The sequence below is a fragment of the Apostichopus japonicus genome, chromosome 9, assembly GCF_037975245.1.
Source record: "Apostichopus japonicus isolate 1M-3 chromosome 9, ASM3797524v1, whole genome shotgun sequence".
Lineage (NCBI taxonomy): Eukaryota > Metazoa > Echinodermata > Holothuroidea > Aspidochirotida > Stichopodidae > Apostichopus > Apostichopus japonicus.
In genome coordinates, this window is record NC_092569.1 from 17,050,489 (window position 1) to 17,071,738 (window position 21,250).

General features: G+C 33.6%; 2 protein-coding genes across 2 annotated transcripts; both read right to left on the bottom strand.

Annotated features, from left to right (window-relative positions):
• Positions 1-510: 510 nt before the first annotated feature.
• Positions 511-4,709, bottom strand: LOC139973919 (uncharacterized). Its single transcript, XM_071980809.1, has 6 exons — positions 4,604-4,709; positions 3,005-3,070; positions 2,034-2,102; positions 1,599-1,813; positions 1,163-1,471; positions 511-801 (listed from the first exon to the last, which is right to left on the bottom strand). Exons 1-6 carry the CDS (start codon positions 4,671-4,673, stop codon positions 511-513), a joined length of 1,020 nt encoding a protein of 339 aa, XP_071836910.1. The 5' UTR covers positions 4,674-4,709.
• An 8,229-nt stretch (positions 4,710-12,938) lies between these two features.
• On the bottom strand, positions 12,939-21,186 carry LOC139973657 (uncharacterized). The gene is made up of 8 exons (XM_071980478.1): positions 20,996-21,186; positions 17,736-17,781; positions 16,927-17,096; positions 16,375-16,639; positions 15,979-16,196; positions 15,517-15,822; positions 14,911-15,178; positions 12,939-13,596 (listed from the first exon to the last, which is right to left on the bottom strand). The coding sequence occupies exons 1-8, from the start codon at positions 21,074-21,076 to the stop codon at positions 13,292-13,294; spliced, it is 1,659 nt and encodes a 552-aa protein (XP_071836579.1). The 5' UTR covers positions 21,077-21,186; the 3' UTR covers positions 12,939-13,291.
• Between the last annotated feature and the right edge of the window lie 64 nt (positions 21,187-21,250).

Sequence of the window (21,250 nt, forward strand, 5' to 3'; positions counted from 1 at the left end):
CAGATCGGACGAGAATTTTTTGCAATTGTTCAGATCACTTGTTCAAATCCCGTTCTGGACAAAACCTTCTTTGCTCTTCCAATATTACAAAACCAAAACTGACGAATGTAAGGATGGTTCTTCACATCAATTGCAACTAATTTAGATGGCTGAATATTCGTGGTATTATTTCTTCACTTTTGTTTCTGTTTCTATCTGTATTTTTTTCTAATTAATGCGTGATATTTATCAAACACATACCCCAAAATGGATTATAAACTTGATAATTATCTCGTCTATACAACCGTATAAACTGTGTGCGTTAACTGTGAAAGGATGGAGGGGGTTGTGGAGGTGATACACCACCTCTTTGCAAGGGTTTCTGATCCAGATTTTTTTAAAGCAGATTTTGTAGATAATATTTAACATCAAGATGTGCTGAAACCATGACGAACATATACTCATTAACTATATTGTGAACCGATACTAGTAACTATAACTTGACCTATTATCCAAAGCAAGGCGCAAATGTCAAATTTGTAACGAACCTGTAGCCCCAGTGCCAATGTGACTGCTCAGCTTATTCATTGTGTAGTTGTTGCTTTCAGACTCGATTTGAAATTCTGGATACTCAGCATATACAGCATATTCAGCATATCCAGTAAAATTCATATCAAAGCGAAGCTTGTAGTTTCTTTGGTTCGTCAAGTAATGAAGCTTTTCATTTCCTAGCCATAAGTTCCTGCTGTCACCAAACCCGTCTTTGTACGCAGTCCAGTCTTGATAAAAACTCGTAGAGCCATCGGTACGACGTTGAAACACCTGAAAAGATAGCGAGTAAATATAATAAAGAAAGATAATAATGAGAGTGGTGAAGCATGCTAGCAGACAAACTTAATTTAAGAAACACCGCACAATATATATTTATAGAATACTATTTCAGTAAGACAAATGTAAGACTTTTCTTTGTTTTTCTTTCCTTTAGGAAGTGGGCAATTTTAGGATTGTCACACTTTGCTTCCACTAAAGAAATTTTGATACACTCAATACCTGGTAAGGAATTATAAAGTGCAACCAAACCGAAACAGAAACTTGGACTTGCATAACCGTCAACAATAGACTTAATCAACAAAACTCACAGAAACATACTTGAAATATTCATATTGTTTCAATCAAGACTTACTGTCCATCCTCCACCGTTTTCCATTTTGCAAGATACGTTGAATGGTAAACCAGGCCATCCAGTAGGCATGATTGTATAAACGCCATCTTGTGTATGGCCAGCGTCATAAACTTCCTGACAGTCTGTATACAATGACTCACAAGTTTCACCGTCACCTTCGTATCCCTTATTACAATAACACTGTTGTCCTTCGTTCTTCAGATCACACACAGCATTAGTACTACAGCTGTAGTCATATTCACAGATCAGTCGGTTATTGCTACAGGAACACTTCTGGGTGCAGTTATCGTTAACGTATGTTTTTCCATTCTAAAACAGATCAAATGTAAAATTTTAAGTTGGAAGAACAAAATTGTTGTCAGATAATATTTAATTCTGTGTTCAAAAATCCATTAGAAATGTCATCTTACATTTAATAGATGTCACAAACACTCACCGATATAACCAAGTTGGCCTCTGTAACGAAACAGCTGCAGCTACTCTCACTGATACAGTCACTTCCATTCAGCATTAATCCAGCTTTGCAGATACAGCCCTTGCTACCTAAACAGGTACTGTTACAAGCAGACTCTCCTTTGGGATCTTCACATGTTGCTTCACAAGTGCAGTTTCCATAGATCATGTTCGGAGGACACGTATATATCGAAGAACCTGCATAGAGATAAGAGCAGTTTAGCTTTGAAATATCATGATTATTATGTTTTGTTTCATTTTTTTTCATGTAGTAACATCCTAATAACGGCGGAAAGCTGATTGCGACTTTAAAGACAGCATGTAAATTAAATCAAAATGCACATTAATGCAAAATTAATGTGTTTTATTCTATTATCACATGATATGAGTAGTGCGCTTGATATGATACGGGACTTACCTAGAGTCGTGCCTAGTGGTTCAGTAGTGACTGCAGTAGTTGGTTCCTCTGATTTTTGCATTGTCTTGCCTAAAACAGGATAGGAATGATGTTTATGAACAAAATTGTAGCAATATCAATACTGTGAAGTGGGTTCAATTAAATATAAATAGTACTATGTTGAACTAAGCCCCCATTCTGGTTAGTTTGCACTACATTTTTGACTATAGACACATCGTGCTTTCAAATGAAAGTGGTTTAAGATGGTGAAAAATAAGAATATGATTAACCAGACATGAATCGAACATATGAATGATGGTGGAAAATCTTAAAATGAAAATGTAAATGAAAAATCAACAACACAATTAATTTAACAGCTAAATTGATAACGAATTCCCCTTTAACCAGATAATAATATGCCCGTGTATTATCATTTACTGATCTAGTGGTCTTATTTTCGTTATTATGTTATCTTAACAGACCAAAATAAAGATAAGCAGATATTTAAGAAGGCTGTCTATATAGACAGAATGTTGCTAATAATGCGAAAATTGTAAGATCATACATCATTAACGGGGGCGATATCTCATTGACCCATAATTTATATTTGCAAATCCCCCCCCCCCAAAAAAAAAAAAACAATGATTGAAATAATACTTTCAAATTTAAGGTGAGAAGGATGAAATGTATTTGGTGACCGAAATTTGTTATATAAAGTTTAACTCGTGAAATCATGCACTCAGATCATAAAGAGATAATACTGAAAATTTATATAACGAATCAACACGTACCGATATTAAATGCTGTCTCTCAAACAATGGTATTTTGTATAAGTATTTTTGGTTTAAATGAACAATTAAACAAGCTAGGAAGACGTCAAGTTTGCAAACCACCTAAATCACATGCACAAGAAATACATCAACTTTGTGACAAATAATAATTTGTAAATAATAATTTGACAACATTCTGTGTTCTGTTTACTTTTTACTTACTTTTACAAGGTGAAGGTAAACAGTGGCTTCCTTTGCATGGAAATTTCGCAGCAAAATCACACAATTCTATGAATAAGAAAAAGAAGAAACACACATCAGAAACAGCTACATGTGCAAGCGTTGAAAAATTCTCAGCAACAAAATCAAGTTATGATAAAAACAAGACAAGATACGACAAGGCAAGACAAACGAAACAAACGAAACGCAAACACAGCAGAACAGAACGGAACAAAACAAATCTTAAGATTTATGAAAATGGTTAAGTGTGAAGTAATGGTTATAAATATGAAATTCTTTACAAAAGAAGTAAATAAGTAAATGTTAAATAAAATGGATGGTATAGATAACCAATATTGAAATCGTCAAAACATAAATTAAGTTAATGGTAGCAGTTTTCATACTGCATATCCCAGTCCATGACAGTTTTCTGTACATGTTGAACTGACTGTACTGAAAGTGAGGAAAATTGTCTAGGTTTGATGGTAAGTTATGTGGTATAACTTTAGACAACTAATCGATTTGGCAGTTTTGTGACATTGCTTCCCTGATCAAAATACTTAGAACTAGACTTCAGTTATGACGACATGTATAACGTAATCAGTCAGTCTATTACAAATAATGCACTGTGTAACGACTGCGCAAATTAAACCAAGATCGGAGTGAAGTTGGGGAATATTTGAAGTCGGCAAACATTTGAAGAAAAACAAAAGGTTGACTTTTGTGACGATATGTGTTGATATTATCTTTGGATGACTGGTGTATACATTCTCCCGTACAAAGCAACACCCCATTGACCGCTAACAGCAGATGAATCGATTTGTTGGTCTGCCTAACTGTTTGGGCGATAACAATTATCATAAACTTAGACTTATCATTGAGTCTACGATTAAAATAAATCAGCTTTAAACTTTAACATACCAATATCATACGCGAACTACAGTATATTCGGTATTAACTATCTTATAGATGAAAGGGTGATAACACACTCAGAACTCGGCCATTAAGTAACATATGATTGTCATATATCAATAGCCCTAGGAACCATAAACAACATATTCCTAGATACCAACTGGTGTGACTATAATATCACAAGAAAACTCCAATTAGACATGCAGAAGTTAATAAAATATAGGTAAGCCTGCCGATGGTTTATATTTTACCATCAATTTTCTGTAATCTAGACTGTTCTCTATTCTAGCTATATGTAGGGAGGGGTAATGATGTTAATAATCAAGCAGCTCGAGTACCCATAAAAGTGAATTATTCTTGAAGAACCCTTGCTCGAAATTTGCTGAAAGTTGCCTTACTCACGTTGCTTTCAATTCACAAGGTTGCCAAAATAAGCCTTTTGAAAAACTTCAAACCTGCTGCAGTCTGTCTTAGAATGATGTGATATAGAAAATTGGATGTCAACATAGTTTACCGAAAAGAAACATAATTTAAAACAGAACAGAAAATACTGTCTGTATTCCCAAACCCCTCAACCAAGACAGCCTGACAACCCCATGGGAACTTCAAAAGACTCAACATATTGTTATTGGTAAATAGAAAGAAAATGGAATCCATAACTCTTATTATCATGTAAAAATATATACTTACTTCCTGCATCCGTCATATCGATGAGGATTAGTGCCAAATGGAAAAGCTGAAAAAAAATCTTTCTCTCCATTGTGTTCTAAGTTGACCGCTCTACTTGTAATTGGTGTTCTCCGTAAACTTTTGAATGACCAAGTTGGATGAAGCGATGTCTTTAATATAGACTAAATAACATAGTCTCAACAAATATGTACATGTATTAACTTAAAGCTGATTGGACGAAACGAATAAGTATCAATATCAGAGCACGAATTGTACAACGATACTGTGATTACGTCATTGACGGATGATCAGCTTTTGTCACTTAGGTTTACATTTAGTTATCTTCATCAGAATTATACAAAAATTCAATCTTCCAGCAATATGTAACGATACTTATACAGGAGATAAAGCTTGGTAAAGCTCCCGGTCTATTCAGTAGATATATTTTCAACCGTTTTTTATTTGATTCATGTGATAACCTTTTATTTATTCCCAGCTTAGGCAGCCGCGCTATTGTTACTAGACAGGCTCTTTATGTATTCGAAAAGTAATTAAAAAAGAGGATGAATATTAACAAAATATCACTGAAAACGCATTTGCTCGTTATTTGAAGCAATGAATGGAGTTGAAGTGCAAGCATTTTAATGACTCTGAATAGAGAAACTGGTTAATTACCTACCTTACAGCAGATATAATAATGATTTCATAGATTGAAGTAAATCATTAAAAAGAGAACTGACTTAGAGGTTTCATGACAATTTTTCTATGAGCATCCATTTCTTTCTTTGCACAATCACCTTCGTTCTTAAGCAAATATCAGTATACCAATATAATGTAGATACAAAATTGGTCCAAAAGTGGTTATAAGCTTTGAAAATGCTTATATGTCAAATGACATGTATTAATAAAGTAGTGCAATAAGTATTTCACCTAACACTGCAGTAACTGTGAATATATATCTATCCCTATCGTTAGTTTTTCTATAGTTTCATTCTTCAGAAATTTCATTTGATGATGCTAAAGTTTGGCTATTTGAATATATTATGCCTACTGTTTTAGACTGTGGGGTATCTTGTGGAGTATCTTGCTATGAGAAACTTTCAGTTAATTCAGTTAATTCAGGTTATAATAATCAAAATATGATTAGCGTCTCATTTGTAACATTGAAACTGAGAATATTAAGCACTTGTTTTGGATATGTCCCGTTACTGCCTCTTTCATTTTAGATGTTGAAAATTTGTTCATTAAGAAGCAGTTCTTTTTTCAAGGCAAGATATCTTTTTTGGTTACAACAACGGGAAAGACAATGTTTTCATACTTTATATGAAATACTATATTTATGATTGCAAACGAAATGAACGAAATCCAATTATCGATGAGGTTTTCTGTAAATTTATATTCATAATTAGTATTGAAATCATCATCGCGATCATCAAGATCATGATCATCACGATCGCCACAATCGCCACAATCGTCACGATCGTTACGATCGTCATGATCGTCATGATCATCATGATCGTCATGATCGTCATAATCTTCATGATCGTCATGATCGAAATGATCGTCAAGATCTTCATGATCGTCATGATCGTCATGATCGTCATGATCTTCATGATCTTCATCGTCATCGTCATCGTCATCGTCATCGTCATCGTCATCGTCATCGTCATCGTCATCGTCATCGTCATCGTCATCGTCATCGTCATCATCATCATCATCATCATCATCATTATTATTATTAATATATTTTTGGCAAGAAAATGATTCAACTATCTCTCTGAGTATTACAAGCCTTGTGCTCTGCATACTGAATTAACCAACACGACGTGAAACCAGTTTGGTTCGATACCAAAGAGAAAGCAACAAAGATTTCTTTTTATAAAAATAATTATTTGCATGAACAGAACCAACTAAGCGTATGCTTTACTCACCAAACTCGACAACGGGCTCAACACTTCTAGGAATGGGATATCTTTACATCTGGGAGATACTCCCTACATAACAAGAAATAAATGAAGAAAGGAATATCGCCAAGAGGTTTATTTCTAGTGTATTGAATACTACAGTTACGTGCATAGGGAAATTCAACCTTTACGGAAGGGCCAGAGGCGAAAAAAGGATTTTATATAGAAGGAGAAGCGACTCTATGGTCGTTAACGTAAGGGAGGTTTATAGAAAAGAAAACAAAAACCTTGGACGTCAAATGATGCACTACGAGGTAAAGGCTATTAATAGATTGAAAGTATGTAGCTCTTAACACGAGCATGTGCTGAAAAATACGTTTTCCTTTCTCGTTTAAAATTAAAAAGTGTGGGGGTGGGGGTTGTCCACCCAATGAATTCATTCTTCCCCTGAATGTAGGAAATTCCCCGAATGACTATGAAATGTAGAAACTCCGCCCCCCCCCCCTTCTTGCACACGCTACTGAAATACTAGCCCATTTAACACCAGTCGTGCACTTGCAATAGATGAGTTGTTCTTGTAAAAGGTGAAAGTATGACATTTTTTTTCTTTCCTTATCTTTTCTTCCTTTTGTACTTTTTTTTTCTAAGACCCAACAAGCTGAAAAATTACAGTGAACAATTGACTATGAAACGGCAAATTTATTTAACCTGGAAAGGCAAATGACTTATTCCTCTCTGATATCAAATGAAGAATTACACATTGGCAAATTAAAAGTTGGGGCAAATTTCATTCAACCGTAATATTACATGGTATTACTATATATTGACCAGGCTCTCCTGGTCCTGAGTTTATATTTTCAAATAATAAATCACATATAAAAAACATCATATAATATTGAAATCCTAATCATGTTTGTCAAAACGTCGTTTTATTGTAATAGACGTCCTATATAATAACCTAAAAAAAAACGTGCATGAAAATAAACTATATTCAATAAACATAGGGAATTGCCAAAAAGTTTAGAGATCTTACTTTGTTTAGATCGCCGCATTAAGTTTGTAATATTTTTTTAGACCTCAGATACAGCGAGTGTCTGGTAAGGATCATATTTAAAATGTTCAGCAGATTAAATGATTACCGACATTATACCTGCCCAAAGTACTAAAGACATTCAGAGTGAGCTGGTACACTGATTTGATATTTACTGTGATAGCTATGTCTACACTGAGGCGAAAATTACTTTGTCTGCCCACGGCAAGGCGCCTCATGTATTATTCATTGAAGACTTTTATGACAACGTTGGTTATCTGAGTACATTTACAGATATAAAAGCACCAGGGGTACACTCTGGACAAGCATAACAATTGGGTAATATGCCCTCATTAGCAGTTATACAAAGCCAGTTTATACGCTTCACACATCATTAGAATCACTGTGGTCAAGTGGTACGAACTTCGCTCTGTGACACAAGGTCCGGGATTCGATTCCTACCCTCGCCTGATGGGTCCCAAAAGATTCAAACCGGTCGTGAAGTGGAATTTTTCTGGTGTGATGATCTTTGTCTATTAAATACAATATAAATACCGTCTTTAATAGTCTTCTTTTGTGTTCAATATACAATTAAGTATATTCATTAATGTATGTGATTAATTGATAGCTAAAATTCTCGTTAAATTACAGCAGTGGAGATTTATTTGCATATCATCCTATCAGAAGTCAACAACGTAGTAAATGAAATGAAACTTTTTTTACTCACTGTCAATAACATTGAAGAAAATGTACGTATTTAATAAAGTTTGTTCCTGAGCTGAGCATATCAAAAAGTGTATTCATTGGCGGCAACTGCAACAAAGACATAGTAACAAAACCATTCTATTAGAATTGTATTAGCTATTAGTATTAGCTAATCTCTCGATAACCATGTCAGTTCAAGGTAACTAACATCGAAAAATGGCTCCTTTTATAACGTTTCTTTTGTGCTCAATATGCCAGTTAGTATTTTTTTATAAATGGCAATGAGAACTGACTTATTGTTTTAATCACAACTATGCTTTATGCAATAGTTGAAAAGGAACTGTATTTTGATGAGAACAAACACTTATAGAAAAGTATCATGCATGATTTCAATAAAACAGCTTCAAGTTGCACGCGAAGAAGCGGAGATGTAATAAAATTCAAGTCAAGGTTAACTGTAATAAACATATACACACGCGATCATACATTTTTCTGTTATAGTTGTTTTTGTTCGACAGGCACAATTCAAGGACGTGTCAACCCTTGTGAATTTATCCAGGGCTCCCTAACAAAATTACCAGAGCTTCTAACATACTAATATTTCAAACTTGTTATTGGTTAGAAGCTAGAGGTACAGTACAGTACCGTAACGATATGATCTTATCTTGCACACCAGAATCAAGCCATGCTATATGACAGATTGCAGGCCTTAGGTGTCATACTCCGTTTATAGTCTATACCAATCCGCCACAATGTTCTCCTTCTGGAAAAGTTTCGCAAAGCCGTAAGATGACATCGTTTCTCATATCTGTATGGCTTGCATGTTAAAGAACATGAATGGAAGTACATGCGGTGCAAAAATTAGGGCAACTGAGGCAGTGTTACTCCGTTTAAGCTATCCAGGAGCAGCGTATGAAAATTGTTGACTACAGAGAGAAGAGGTTTGTTTGCAAGTGACGGAAACTCCAGACTGTGATAGCAAAAACTGTATGATACGGAAAATTGATAATGCCATAAAATGTCAACTTGTCAGCTATCCAGTGATGGGTAGCATTTATCTAATAAGAACCTCTATCTAGACGCAGAAACCTCATTACATTTGTGATTTAATGTGAAAGGCGATAGGGCTTTTAATTGACGTATGTTACTTTAATAATTCATAAGTTTCTTTCTTGTCGAATAGTTGCACTGTTTAAAATTAGTTTATCGCAAGTATAACGATGTAGTGCTGTATCATATATAACTGTACAAGTTACATGACACAAATATTGTGTCCATATTACAGAATTCTTGGCTACGAGCTATCTAGCAGGAGTGGAGTATGATGCAGCTGACAGTTATTTGTCAGTTAAGTACGGGATGCTACTGGAAGAATATCGTAAGATAGTATTCCAAATTACAAAAACTTGATTTGGGATCACCAAACCACTGGAACGTACAAATTACTGTATAAACTGTAAATTATGTTAAGTTAAGAAGGAAGGGTTTAGTTTGTAAAGGGAAGAGAAAGAACGTAGAATATGATCTCTTAGTATAGTCCAAAGTTCCAATCGGAAATTGAGGCTTTACTCTTTAAACATGTTTCGAATGGAGGAGGAAGAAATTGATATTGAACATAAAGGGACAATCTGGATCTTCATTACTTTTTAATTTCCTGTGCTATATTAATAAATACCGTTAAAAGCTACCTGCATACATCTCTTAATATGTAGATTGATGTATATGTATTAATTATGTGAATAGAATACCACAGATGGTTTTTCTTGGTTGAGATGAGATGATCTGTACCAGTTAGACAGTGGTATTCAGAACTTAACGTTCAACATTAATTGCATACATCTACTGTTAAGCTGCACAATTTATTTCTTGTTTCTTACTGTTCGTAATCAATGTTTTCAGAGCAATATGAAACAGGTAATCGGCAAAAATAAGTGTAATAAGCACCTCCTGGGCAAAACGTGTGATTGTCAGTTGGTAAATATTCGAAATGCTGAATCCTGATTTCGACTACAAATGAATTATTTACGGTACATTATATGTTGATTATATTATTTTTTTTTTGGTCGACACAGAGCTCGCATGTACGCAAACATGCAATATGTTATATTTTGTGAAGCGTCACTATGTTCCCGATATAACCTAACATATTTCTTTTCTTAAGTTTCACCTTTTGCGTTTTTTTTTAACCAAATTCTGGTGAATAAAATTACATATTTCAATTATGATTATTGTTAGTTAGGTAACTTTTCTGTTAGTTTTTGCACCACTTACCAAACAACAGAGACTGGCTACATGGGAAAAGGAATATAAGAATATGGAAATGTGAAGAACAAAATATTTTTATCCGTGCAGCTATATTAACGATGATCACTTAATGACGACTGGGGGTACAAATAATTCTACATTTTACCTAATTAAGGAATATGTTAGTGAATACAAAATGTTTGTAAAAACTTATGACAATGGTTTCAATCACTCATTTACCTTATTTTATTGATGAAAAGTTGTAACTATAAGTGAAAAAAAAAACGTAAGGTAAAATTATGTTGACATTGCAGCCACCTTTAAAGCATGCAGTCATCCCAATTTTAAAATGAAAGTATTAAAATTGTATCATATCCGTGTAACAAAATGAAGAGTACTTTCTGCAAAAGATATTTATTTTAAATTGCTATAGACCCTAAAATTGACATGGAAATTAAATAATATGTCAGTTTATTTTCAAATTGAGGTATATTGTTAAATTAAAGGATCTGTTACAATTAAAATAATACTCTTATCTTTTGAAAAAGATGAACATCGAAGCGATGAATAGGAACTTTTGTAGTTTATAACTATTGCTTCTTCTATTCACTGTGAGGGGTAGGTGTCCTGGGGTCATTAAATCAGACTCCCGAGCATGTACAGGGACGTTATAAGGATATATGAAAATGTTATACACTATGAATTCATATTGAGAGAACAAATCGTAAAGCTCATTTACATGATTAGTCGTCATGGTCGAACTGCATGAAAACTAAGATTACTAGTAAGATTTGTATTTATTAAAAAAATTGAAGAACGTATATGATTCATACTCACTGCAAGAATTTTGAATAAAGTATTGAATTAGCCATAAAGCAGCGAGTTTGAATCACGTTACTAAGAATTAAGTAAAACACTAATTAAGGTTTAACAAGCAAAGAATAAACATGGAATCAATGATTTGAAGGGAACAAGAACAAATATGAAAAAAAAAAAAAAAAACATTTTTTAGCTCATCGTTTCTTCCGAGGACGAAAGGGTCAGCTGCATTGTCCAAAATAATACAAATACGGCTCGAAAAACCACGGAAGGCTTTGAACTGATACTTTTCTTTTCAATGGTAACTTTCAGCTACCTCACTCTGTTCTGTCATATTATTTCATATAACATTCTGTCGTTTTTAAATCGATATGGATTCAAAGGTATCTATCCATTGTGGACACTCCCAAACGTTCAAGAATTATCGAACGTTTTAACGTCACGTCACAGGAAAAGAATCATGTGTGTGATCACATTTACAATCGATGAGACTATCTGACCAGATCTTCAATAATGATAAGAACAAGATCACTGCATGAACTGTTCAAGAGTATACTAACGATGATGTCAGTATTATATTACTTTATATAACGATAATCATCTATGTGTCAGTACCTTGCATGGCATTCATTATATTGTCTATATACTATATAGATAGATGTAGGGGGACATGGTTATGGTGTAGTTTGGATAATGTATGGGGTGATTTCACAGTCGGTGTAAAGTCATCTTATCACATCTGATTACAGCGGGTTATTGTCATTCTTTTCTTTGTGTTATGAAGTTATTTAGATCACTGGAAGAACGTTTAGTTATGTAAAGTTCGTGAATGATATTCATTATCATGGCAAAGAGGGTTAGACATTACATATGTCCACTGTTGCGACCAGCGAGTTTATTCATAGGGTAGTTGTCGCTTTCAGACTCTATTTAAAACTATATGTATTAAGGTTATGCACAAGTCAAATTACATTTAATTCAGTTAAGACAATCAAGTTAATAGTATATATTGGCCTTGAATAATATAATGGTAGCCAAAACTTACTCCTAGTCTCCTATAAAAAAAACTTACCTTATCCGTTAAAAAAAAAAAAAAAAAAAATCGGTTGGCGTATTCTAACGACTGATCAGTCTGGGTGAGTTCAGACGGGCAATGTTGGAATTACGTAATCTCTCATGTTGCAGCTTCCAGGTAACAATATTGAATTAAATTCGGAAGGTCGATATAACTAACGATGGTATAAAATTATAAACATATGAATACTATAACAGTCATGGAAGCAGGGTAGCATGCGTTGGGTATCATGCGTGACGAGGATGGGGTGGTGGTGGGGGGAGGGGGTATCTCGCAGCGATAACTGAAAGCAAAATGATAGGGTTATAAAATACGAAATATTAGACGCAATTGGCTGGTATTAATTTCAGTATTCCCGACAATTACGGATTAACTTAAATAGCGAACTGGTTTAACTGAGCCTTCTAATGCATTTTGTAATTTTCTTCCAATATTTTGTTTTGCCCACCAATACCATTTAATGAGGGAGGGGGTATTTGACTGAGGGGTGGGGGAGTGGACCCGTCACTTGTCCCGCTGTTACATACTTGTCTTTAGGGATGTAAACACGATATAAGGAACCAAATAAATACACATATATAATCATGTTCAACTTTGTTTATTTATATTCATTCCAATTGAAACATATTCACTTTAGGTATTCATTGCAAATAAAGGTACGTTCAACAATGTGTCTGAAGATCAATATATAGTTCCCTTACTTCCAATCTGCCACTCAAGTTTGAGCTAATAATCTCCTCATTAAACTTTTCTTGAGAGGTTCCAATACTTGAAGATGATGCATATCTTAATGTATTTTTTTTAATTACTACCACGGGCTCACTTTGTCCAGTTGTCTTTCTTACAACGAGATATATCTGTTCAGTTTACAGCTAATTTTTCTTCCAAAATGGTTTCGAGAGAAATCACAAAACAGACTATCCGTCATTAACTCAAGAAGATGGACAAATTTTCATCTCCACAAATTGGGGATTGCAGTTACTATAATAAGAGGAGATCATTTCCCCGTTGCCTCCGTTGTAGACACCGTTCAGGTTGTAATAAGTACAACGTGACTTGCAACTGCTGCTGTATTGGAAATAATAGCAATAGCTATAACTATAACAATAAGAGCAATAATTATCATAGTGCCACCAACCGCTTCTGTGTAGCTGTGCGCAGTTGAAGTTATCGCATGCGTCATTGTCTCGGTTATGCGTGCTGAACTGTTTTCCTCTGCTATAATAGAGATAATTACCTGTGAAGAAAAACAACAAGAACAATCAGCAGTTAATACTTGGTCATTAAACAATAGCGTTAGTATCCTGATATATTGAATACTTTTGTTGGGACATAAAATACATTTTAGTTATACTGAGACGTAAGTGGGGGAGGTCACATTGGACTTGTGTAATCGTTGTATATTTCATGTGCTGATTTATTCTTTATTTTCTTTATTTTAATTAGGCTTGGAGGTGAAGTGGATTTCAATTAACTGATATATATATATATATATATATATATATATATATATATATATATATATATATATATATATATATATATATATATATATATATATATATATATATATATATATATATATATATATATATTAGCCTACAAACCAATCTTGCTGATAGGACATCATTTTCTATTGACATTTATTAATTGCTCAAATAAGTTCAAATTGAATTTGGTCCTTTTTGGAGAACGAAATTATGGGCTATGCAATAACTATTTTTTAGTTATTATTATAAATTTTGTAATTTTATCTATGTCTCCGGTTGTCTTTGTCTTGAAACATGGTGTATGGCTCTTCGGGTTTAACTGTTTCACACATTTTATAAGAACATTATTCTGCTAGTAGTAGGCTATGTTGTCCTTGTGAGACCTACTTATTTAATTCTCTTTCAATGGTTCAATGAAGATATATGGTCATTTCTCTTCCCTTATATGTCCTGTTCTTAGACTGGTGCTTGCTCATACAGCCTACATTCTTGTTCATCTACGAGTCAGACTGCTTCAATATTTTGTCAATAGTACCAACGGTATCCAATGATATAGTGATGCGGTAAATACTTAACACTATTCGGTCTCTTTAAAGTAACGGGTTCATGTGGGACGAGATTTTCTAAATTGTTCAGATTACTATGCTCTTTCAATATTATACAACCAAAACTCGCTGATGTAACGATAGTTGTACACACCAATTGTAATTAATTAAGACGTTCGAATATAATTGGTATTATTTCATCACCTTTAGTTGTTTCCAGTGGTTTTTATATTTTAATTAATACCTGTCAATTATCAAACATACCCTGAAATGGATAACAAACTATATAATTATCTCGTTTATACAACCGTACAAAAGATATGCGTGAAGTGTGAAAGGAGGGGGGCGGGGGTTGTTACACCAAACCCTCTTTGCAGGTTTTCAGATCCAGTGTACTTATACACGTATGTTAACATTAAGATGTGCTGAAACCGTGACGTGTGTTGTGAACATACTAGTAACTTTATGTTGAAGTATTATCCATTGCAAGGTGCAAATAACAAAGCATGTACAAACCTGTAGCTCCACTGTGAGTGCCTAGTTTATTCATTCTGTAGTTGTTGCTTTCAGACTCTATTTGAAACTCTGTGTATTCAGCATATTTAGCAGATCCACTAGAAGTAATGATGTCATAACGAAGCTTGTAGTTTCTCTGGTTTGTCAAGTAATGAAGCTTTTCATTTCCTAGCCATAAGTTCAAGTTCTGGCTGTCACCAAATCCTTCTTTGTACATATCCCAGTTTTGGTAGAAGTTAGTAGAGCCATCGGTACGACGTTGAAACACCTGAAAATATAGCGGGTAACAATATTGAAAGAAAGATAACGATGGAAGCTGCTGAAGCATTTCAACAGACAAGCTTAATTTAAGAAATACAGCCCGACAATATATTTACTTTGTTTTGCTTTTTTTTCACTTTAGGGGGAGGGCAAATTTTAAGAATGCCACCCTTCGCATCTACTAAAATATTTCTAATACAATTAATCACAGGTAAGAAATGAAAAAAAAATGCAATAAAACTGAACACAGAAACTCTTACTTCCATAACTGTCTGCAACAGACTAAATTATAATAACTCACAGAATCATATTTGTAATATTCGTATAGTTTCAATCAAGACTTACGGTCCATCCTCCACCGTTTTCCATTTTACAATTTACGTCGAATGGTAAACCAGGCCATCCAGTAGGCATGATTGTATACACGCCATCTTGCCTTTGTCCATCGTCATACACATCCTGGCAGTCTGTGTACAAGGATTCACAAGTTTCACCGTTACCTTCATATCCATCATTACAATAACACTGTCGTACTCCACCTCTGACATCACATACAGCATTGGTACTACATCTGTAGTCTTCACAAATCAGTCGGTTGTGGTTGCAAGAACACTTTTGTGTGCAGTCATCGTTAACATATGTTTCTCCATTCTATAATTAAATCGTTGAGAATATGAGAAAAATATTGATTCCAAATAAATGTTGTTCTTGCATTTTGTGGTATCGCAACGTCATTTAGCTTACGTCTACTTTCTGTTTAATTGCATAGTCACGTGATATTGAAATTCAAGTCTTGCAAGTACTCACTGGTATAACCAAGTTGGCCTCTGCTGCGAAACACCCGCATTCACTCGCATTGATACAGTCACTCCCTTGCATTAAGAAACCAGCTGGACAGGTACAACCCTCACTACCCAAACAATCCCTGTTACAACCAGATTGTCCGTTGGGATCTTCACATGTTGCTTTGCAACTGCAGGTTCCGTAGATCGTGTTCGTAGGACATGTAGGGATCACTGTACCTGCTAAATGGGATTTGAACAAGAATGTTATGCAAATACTCCTGTCATAAACTTTCTAAATGTTACAGTAAAATAGAAGAATAAGAAAGATTTGCATTGAAAGATTATGCAAATTATTGAAAGTTGTACATTTTGTATCAAGATATTACTGCATTATTATTAATGTTTTGTTTTTACTTACGCGGATGAATTTCGTATGCGCCGATATATGTAGCCTTATATTGCCCCCATTCATCAGCGATACGAAAACCTCTGTATGTTGTAAAGAAAGAAACTCCATTAGATAATTCTATATCCACACGAAGCTCGTAGTCTGCTTGATTCGTCAAATATGATAACTTTTCATTGCCGAGCCAAAACTCAGTGGAGAGAAAACCAAATCCATCTTCATAATGTGACCAACTCCTATTGAAATTCACAGCACCGCTATCGCGACGTTGTATGACCTGTAACAGAAGAGGAACAGATTGCGAATACTCTCAACACTTAAATGCACACTCACAATTGTACACAAATATGAGGAATGGACAATTTATTGTATCAATTGCTGAAACTATTCACTAAGGTCGTATCCAAAAAGAGCCAGCTATTTTTTTCCCAATTTATACGTTACTGGGTGGAGGATGTGACTTATTGATTAAAACTACACATGTTAAAGTCATGATCCTACATACTAGCGAAAAACTTTACCACGTTTAAAATATGACATAAACATTTCAATGTATAGACGTACCGTCCAGCCTCCTCCGCCAACGTCGTTGTTGCAGTACACCTCAAATGGTTCTTCAAATCCATCTGGCTTGATGATGTATACTCCGCTAGAGTTGGACGTAGAACACTGGCTTTGGACGTCTCGGCAGTCCTTTGGATATTCAGAACGTTGATAAAAGAAGTATTGAGCCACTGTAACAAAGAGAGAAAAACATTTACAATTTTGAAAATATGCTTTGTGTTCAATTTGTCACGAAATCGTGTCACCGTATACTGATACTTTACATTTAAAGAAAATCCTACCAAGAAATTGACAATTAACTGTGATTTTAGGAGACGATTAAAAAACGCAACCGGAAAAATAGAATTAAATATTTGTCTGTAGTAACATGAACTCCTTTACATCATATTTGATACATATATCACTTTCTGTGTTAGATTATTTTGCTTTCATTTTTTCTCACCCTTTCTCTCTTTTCCCCTCTCTCTTTTTTTATGTTCATTTCTTTTATTTTTTATGAAGGGAGGGGTGAGTGTGAGGTGGAGGTGGGTGCTGGCGAATGTATATATATTCTAAAACAATTTTCAAAACTAAGTAACTTGTCTTGTTCTATAATATTATATGTAGTAATTTTTCTATTGTTTTAAGTTGTCGAAAGTAACAAACTAAATACTGTCTCACATACATAATGGCAATAAAATTGAAACAGAAATTCACCAAAAGTTATCTTGGGAATAACAAAACACATTAATATAATTTACTTGGGTTTTGAATATCTAGATGGAATGACAATATACATGATAATATATCATGTAAATGAAATATCTTACTCTGCGTGCCATCTGCAGTTGAAGGTAAACTTCTCCGATGAATACTCTATTGATGAAAAGAAGAGTCACAGAAAAGATATAAATATGTCATGTTTATTGATAGTAATGTTTAAAAAACTTTAAAATGCCACAAATTTCGGCAAACAATATTTTAAAAATAATAAATAATTAAAAAGGTTGTTCACCGACATACTTGCTTACGTCAGGTTGCTTGACAACTTCATCCATTACAATTGTACAATCTTTAATTAATGTTTTTGAAATATGTTCCTTGAAATGTGTAACTGTTGAAATGAACAAAAAACAATCAGAACTGACTGGAAATATTTCCCATATATCATATTTTGGGGAAGGAGAAGGTGGGTTGGGGAAATAAATATTGTATAGAATTTAAACTCAATCTATAAATAGTTATTTAACTTAATTCAGACGCAAAAAGTATTTTCAAAACTTGTTTGGATTTGTGTAGTATTTTTTTTTTCTTATTTGCATCAAAACTATTAGCAAATATATTGGCTTTACATTCAAGGAACGCAGATGAAAATAGAATATATTTTGCACAAAACTATGTAAGCGATGAGAAATGAATGAAGATTAAAGAATTGAATTTTACTTTCTTACATTAACGGAAAATGTGAAGAAAAATATGTTCGTGAACATTAATTTTGATTTAAATGCGCCTGTATTTTGTTTAGAGCGGTAGTAACTTCAGTGAATAAAGAAAACATGACAAATAATCGTTAAAGGTTCTATTTACCACAAAGCAATGTGGGCAACTTTGCAATATTTTAATACAGTATATTTTACAATAGAAATTGATGTTATCAAAATTGTATCGTTTCATGTGTTTACATGAAACGAAATGAAGTAATGATTTTTGTGTTGATAAAGATCCTCAAAATTGACATAAAACAGCAAAAATTCTTACACCATATACGCAGAGATCTTCCACGTTACTAAGACAGCGTTGTCGGGGATGATAAATTAATGACGCTTGGAATTAACAACAGCCTAATTGTGAAAGAAGTAATGTTTTTGAAGACTAACGACGTGACTTTGAGTTAAATGATAACTCGAGTCTATCGTTTATAAGATACTTGCCAGAGTTTTCTAGCTTAATAAAACATATCAATTGTTTCAATGAATAAAGTATACGACGTGCGTTAATGTGTAAAACAAACACAGCAAACATTTTATGTATTTTGGAAATGGAATTGAGTATATGAAAGGGAATTAAGATTTATATAAACCGTATATTGTATTTTTTTTTTATTAAGACCTTTCTTACACCGTGAAAAGTACACTATTGATTTACATGGGAATACGGCACGGTATGAAACGCACCAATTGCATGCGTTAGGCTTCCATGAGATATTGGCCGGAGAAATTAACAAAAAATATGCCTTAAATTTCAAATACAAAGTAAATGTCAATATTTGATAACGGTTTACAACCCGAATTAACGTTACATTACACAAACAATAAAACGAATTAATAAGCAAGTTTTGTAAACTTCATAATGCGAAGTCGCCGAGATCAAACTATCTCTATAGTACAGTACCCATGCATATACTTTTCAAATTCCAAGAGCATCAACATATTGGACTTAAGGGTCTTAATGTCAAGTAAAAAAATTACTTGTTTGATAGTTTAGAGCATAAACTTTATAATGTTGCATTAGTCTTCAAAATCACGGTAGTTTAAACTTCTAAGTACTTTTAAGTCAATGAGAAGGACGAAGTTGAACGAGCAAAATGAACATATACCTAGATATTATTAGTTTAATGTAAAATAATGATAAAGTTCTGAAATGCATGGAAGTGAATTATGAATTAAGGTTGCATTTTGTAAATGTCATAGTGCGTAGTCGCCGAGAACTAGTTTTATACTATAGTACCCTTGCAAATAACTTTCAAATTCCAAGAGTATCACAATATTGTACCTAAGGATCTCATAATCAAGTTAAAAACTACTTGCTTGATAGTTTACTACATAAACTCTATAGTTATGCATTAGTCTTCAAAGTCATGAAAACCCTTGAAATTTTACTCATGTAATTATTACATCATAGCTATTGTTAAGATCAATTATGCGAAGTCAAAAATTAGCATTGGTGTCTAAGGTGACTTTTAAAGATTAACCAATGCCTACTTAGATGAACTCAAATAAAAGTAAACGGAAATATATTAGACAATTATAGAAGCAAGGTTCTAAAACATCTGTTCTAACTACATTAAAATTTGATATTCTAGACAGAATATAAGTCCGTCTCGTTAAATGAAGTTAATTACCAAACAAGGACAAAGAGAACGAACTTTAATTACAAACGTTGATATGAAAATAATGAAAATAATTTTACAAGTATGTGTTTAACGCTCAACAATAATTTTCTTACAACTAAATGACAACGGGAAGAATGAATTGATCTAGAATTTGTTAAACAAAGCTTCTCAATGATACAACTTATACTGTACACTGGAATACTTTGAGCACTAATGTGGTCTAATCGTTTTGTCAAGAGGAAGTTATCCGTTTTTAGTTAGAAATTATATAGAGACTTGATAATAGTCAATGAAATTTAGTGAGATCTATGTTTAAAGTTTCTAAAATGATAAAGATAGTCTTAATGAATTTAACGGTTCAACTGTCTTAAAATAACTTTTCCGAATGTTTTGTTTTATTCTGAAGATATTAACAGTTATGCACTAAATCATCCAGTAAAACAAACAATTCTAGATTGGAAACTTTGGTATTATATGTCATTAATTAGCGACGAATGGGTAAATATATACACTTAGGGATACATAATCGGGAACCGTTGCTAATTGAAAATATGAGAGGTTTCTTAGGGCAATGTAAAATTTGAAATGTAACTAAACATTTTTTTGTTGCAAACTTAATTTTCTGTTACTTCCAGTGCAAATTTTTACACCCTTCCCCACGACCCCCACACCCTCCAAAAAAAAACGCACATTCATACATGCTGCTGTAGATAGGTTATTTTTTTTTTTTGGAAAGAAGGAATTTAATGAAAAAGAATTATTATTAGCAAAATACTTTTTACTTTCAGTCGCTATATTCTAACTGCACAGGCCACTTAAAACAAGAATGTTGTATTTGAAATTGTCAAAAAGGTAATAGAGAAATTGAATTTTCTAAATATTTTGGAGGTAATTTCAACATCTAACAAGCAAGAACGAAAGATGAACGCAACGATTTATAAAGAACAAAAAACGAAAACTGTAAAATGTTTAACTCACCGTTTCTTCCGAGGTCGTAAAGGCGATAGTTGTTGTGCACAAGAATGCAACTATTGATCGAACAGTCACGGAAGGCTCCATATTTATGAATGTCTTGGCTTAATATGAATGACAACTCAAATGAAATGTATCTCCATAGGTAAGAAATATACTCGATGTTCCTGAAAACAACGGATAACCTGAAATGTTTTTATAAAGTTGTAAAATAATGTCTCGCAGCCAGATCGCATTGTTCTTGTTCGTGGTAAGATACCG

Excerpts from the sequence above, each read along its gene's own strand:
- LOC139973657 (XM_071980478.1), bottom strand. The coding sequence starts at position 21,076 with ATGGAGCCTTCCGTGACTGTTCGATCAATAGTTGCATTCTTGTGCACA. Across the intron at positions 17,097-17,735 it reads AACTGCAGATGGCACGCAGA|TGGCTCAATACTTCTTTTAT; the intron begins GTAAGATATTTC and ends TCTTTGTTACAG. Across the intron at positions 16,640-16,926 it reads TTGGCGGAGGAGGCTGGACG|GTCATACAACGTCGCGATAG; the intron begins GTACGTCTATAC and ends CTTCTGTTACAG.
- LOC139973919 (XM_071980809.1), bottom strand. The coding sequence starts at position 4,673 with ATGGAGAGAAAGATTTTTTTTCAGCTTTTCCATTTGGCACTAATCCTC. Across the intron at positions 1,472-1,598 it reads AGGCCAACTTGGTTATATCG|AATGGAAAAACATACGTTAA; the intron begins GTGAGTGTTTGT and ends GATCTGTTTTAG. Across the intron at positions 802-1,162 it reads AAAACGGTGGAGGATGGACA|GTGTTTCAACGTCGTACCGA; the intron begins GTAAGTCTTGAT and ends CTATCTTTTCAG.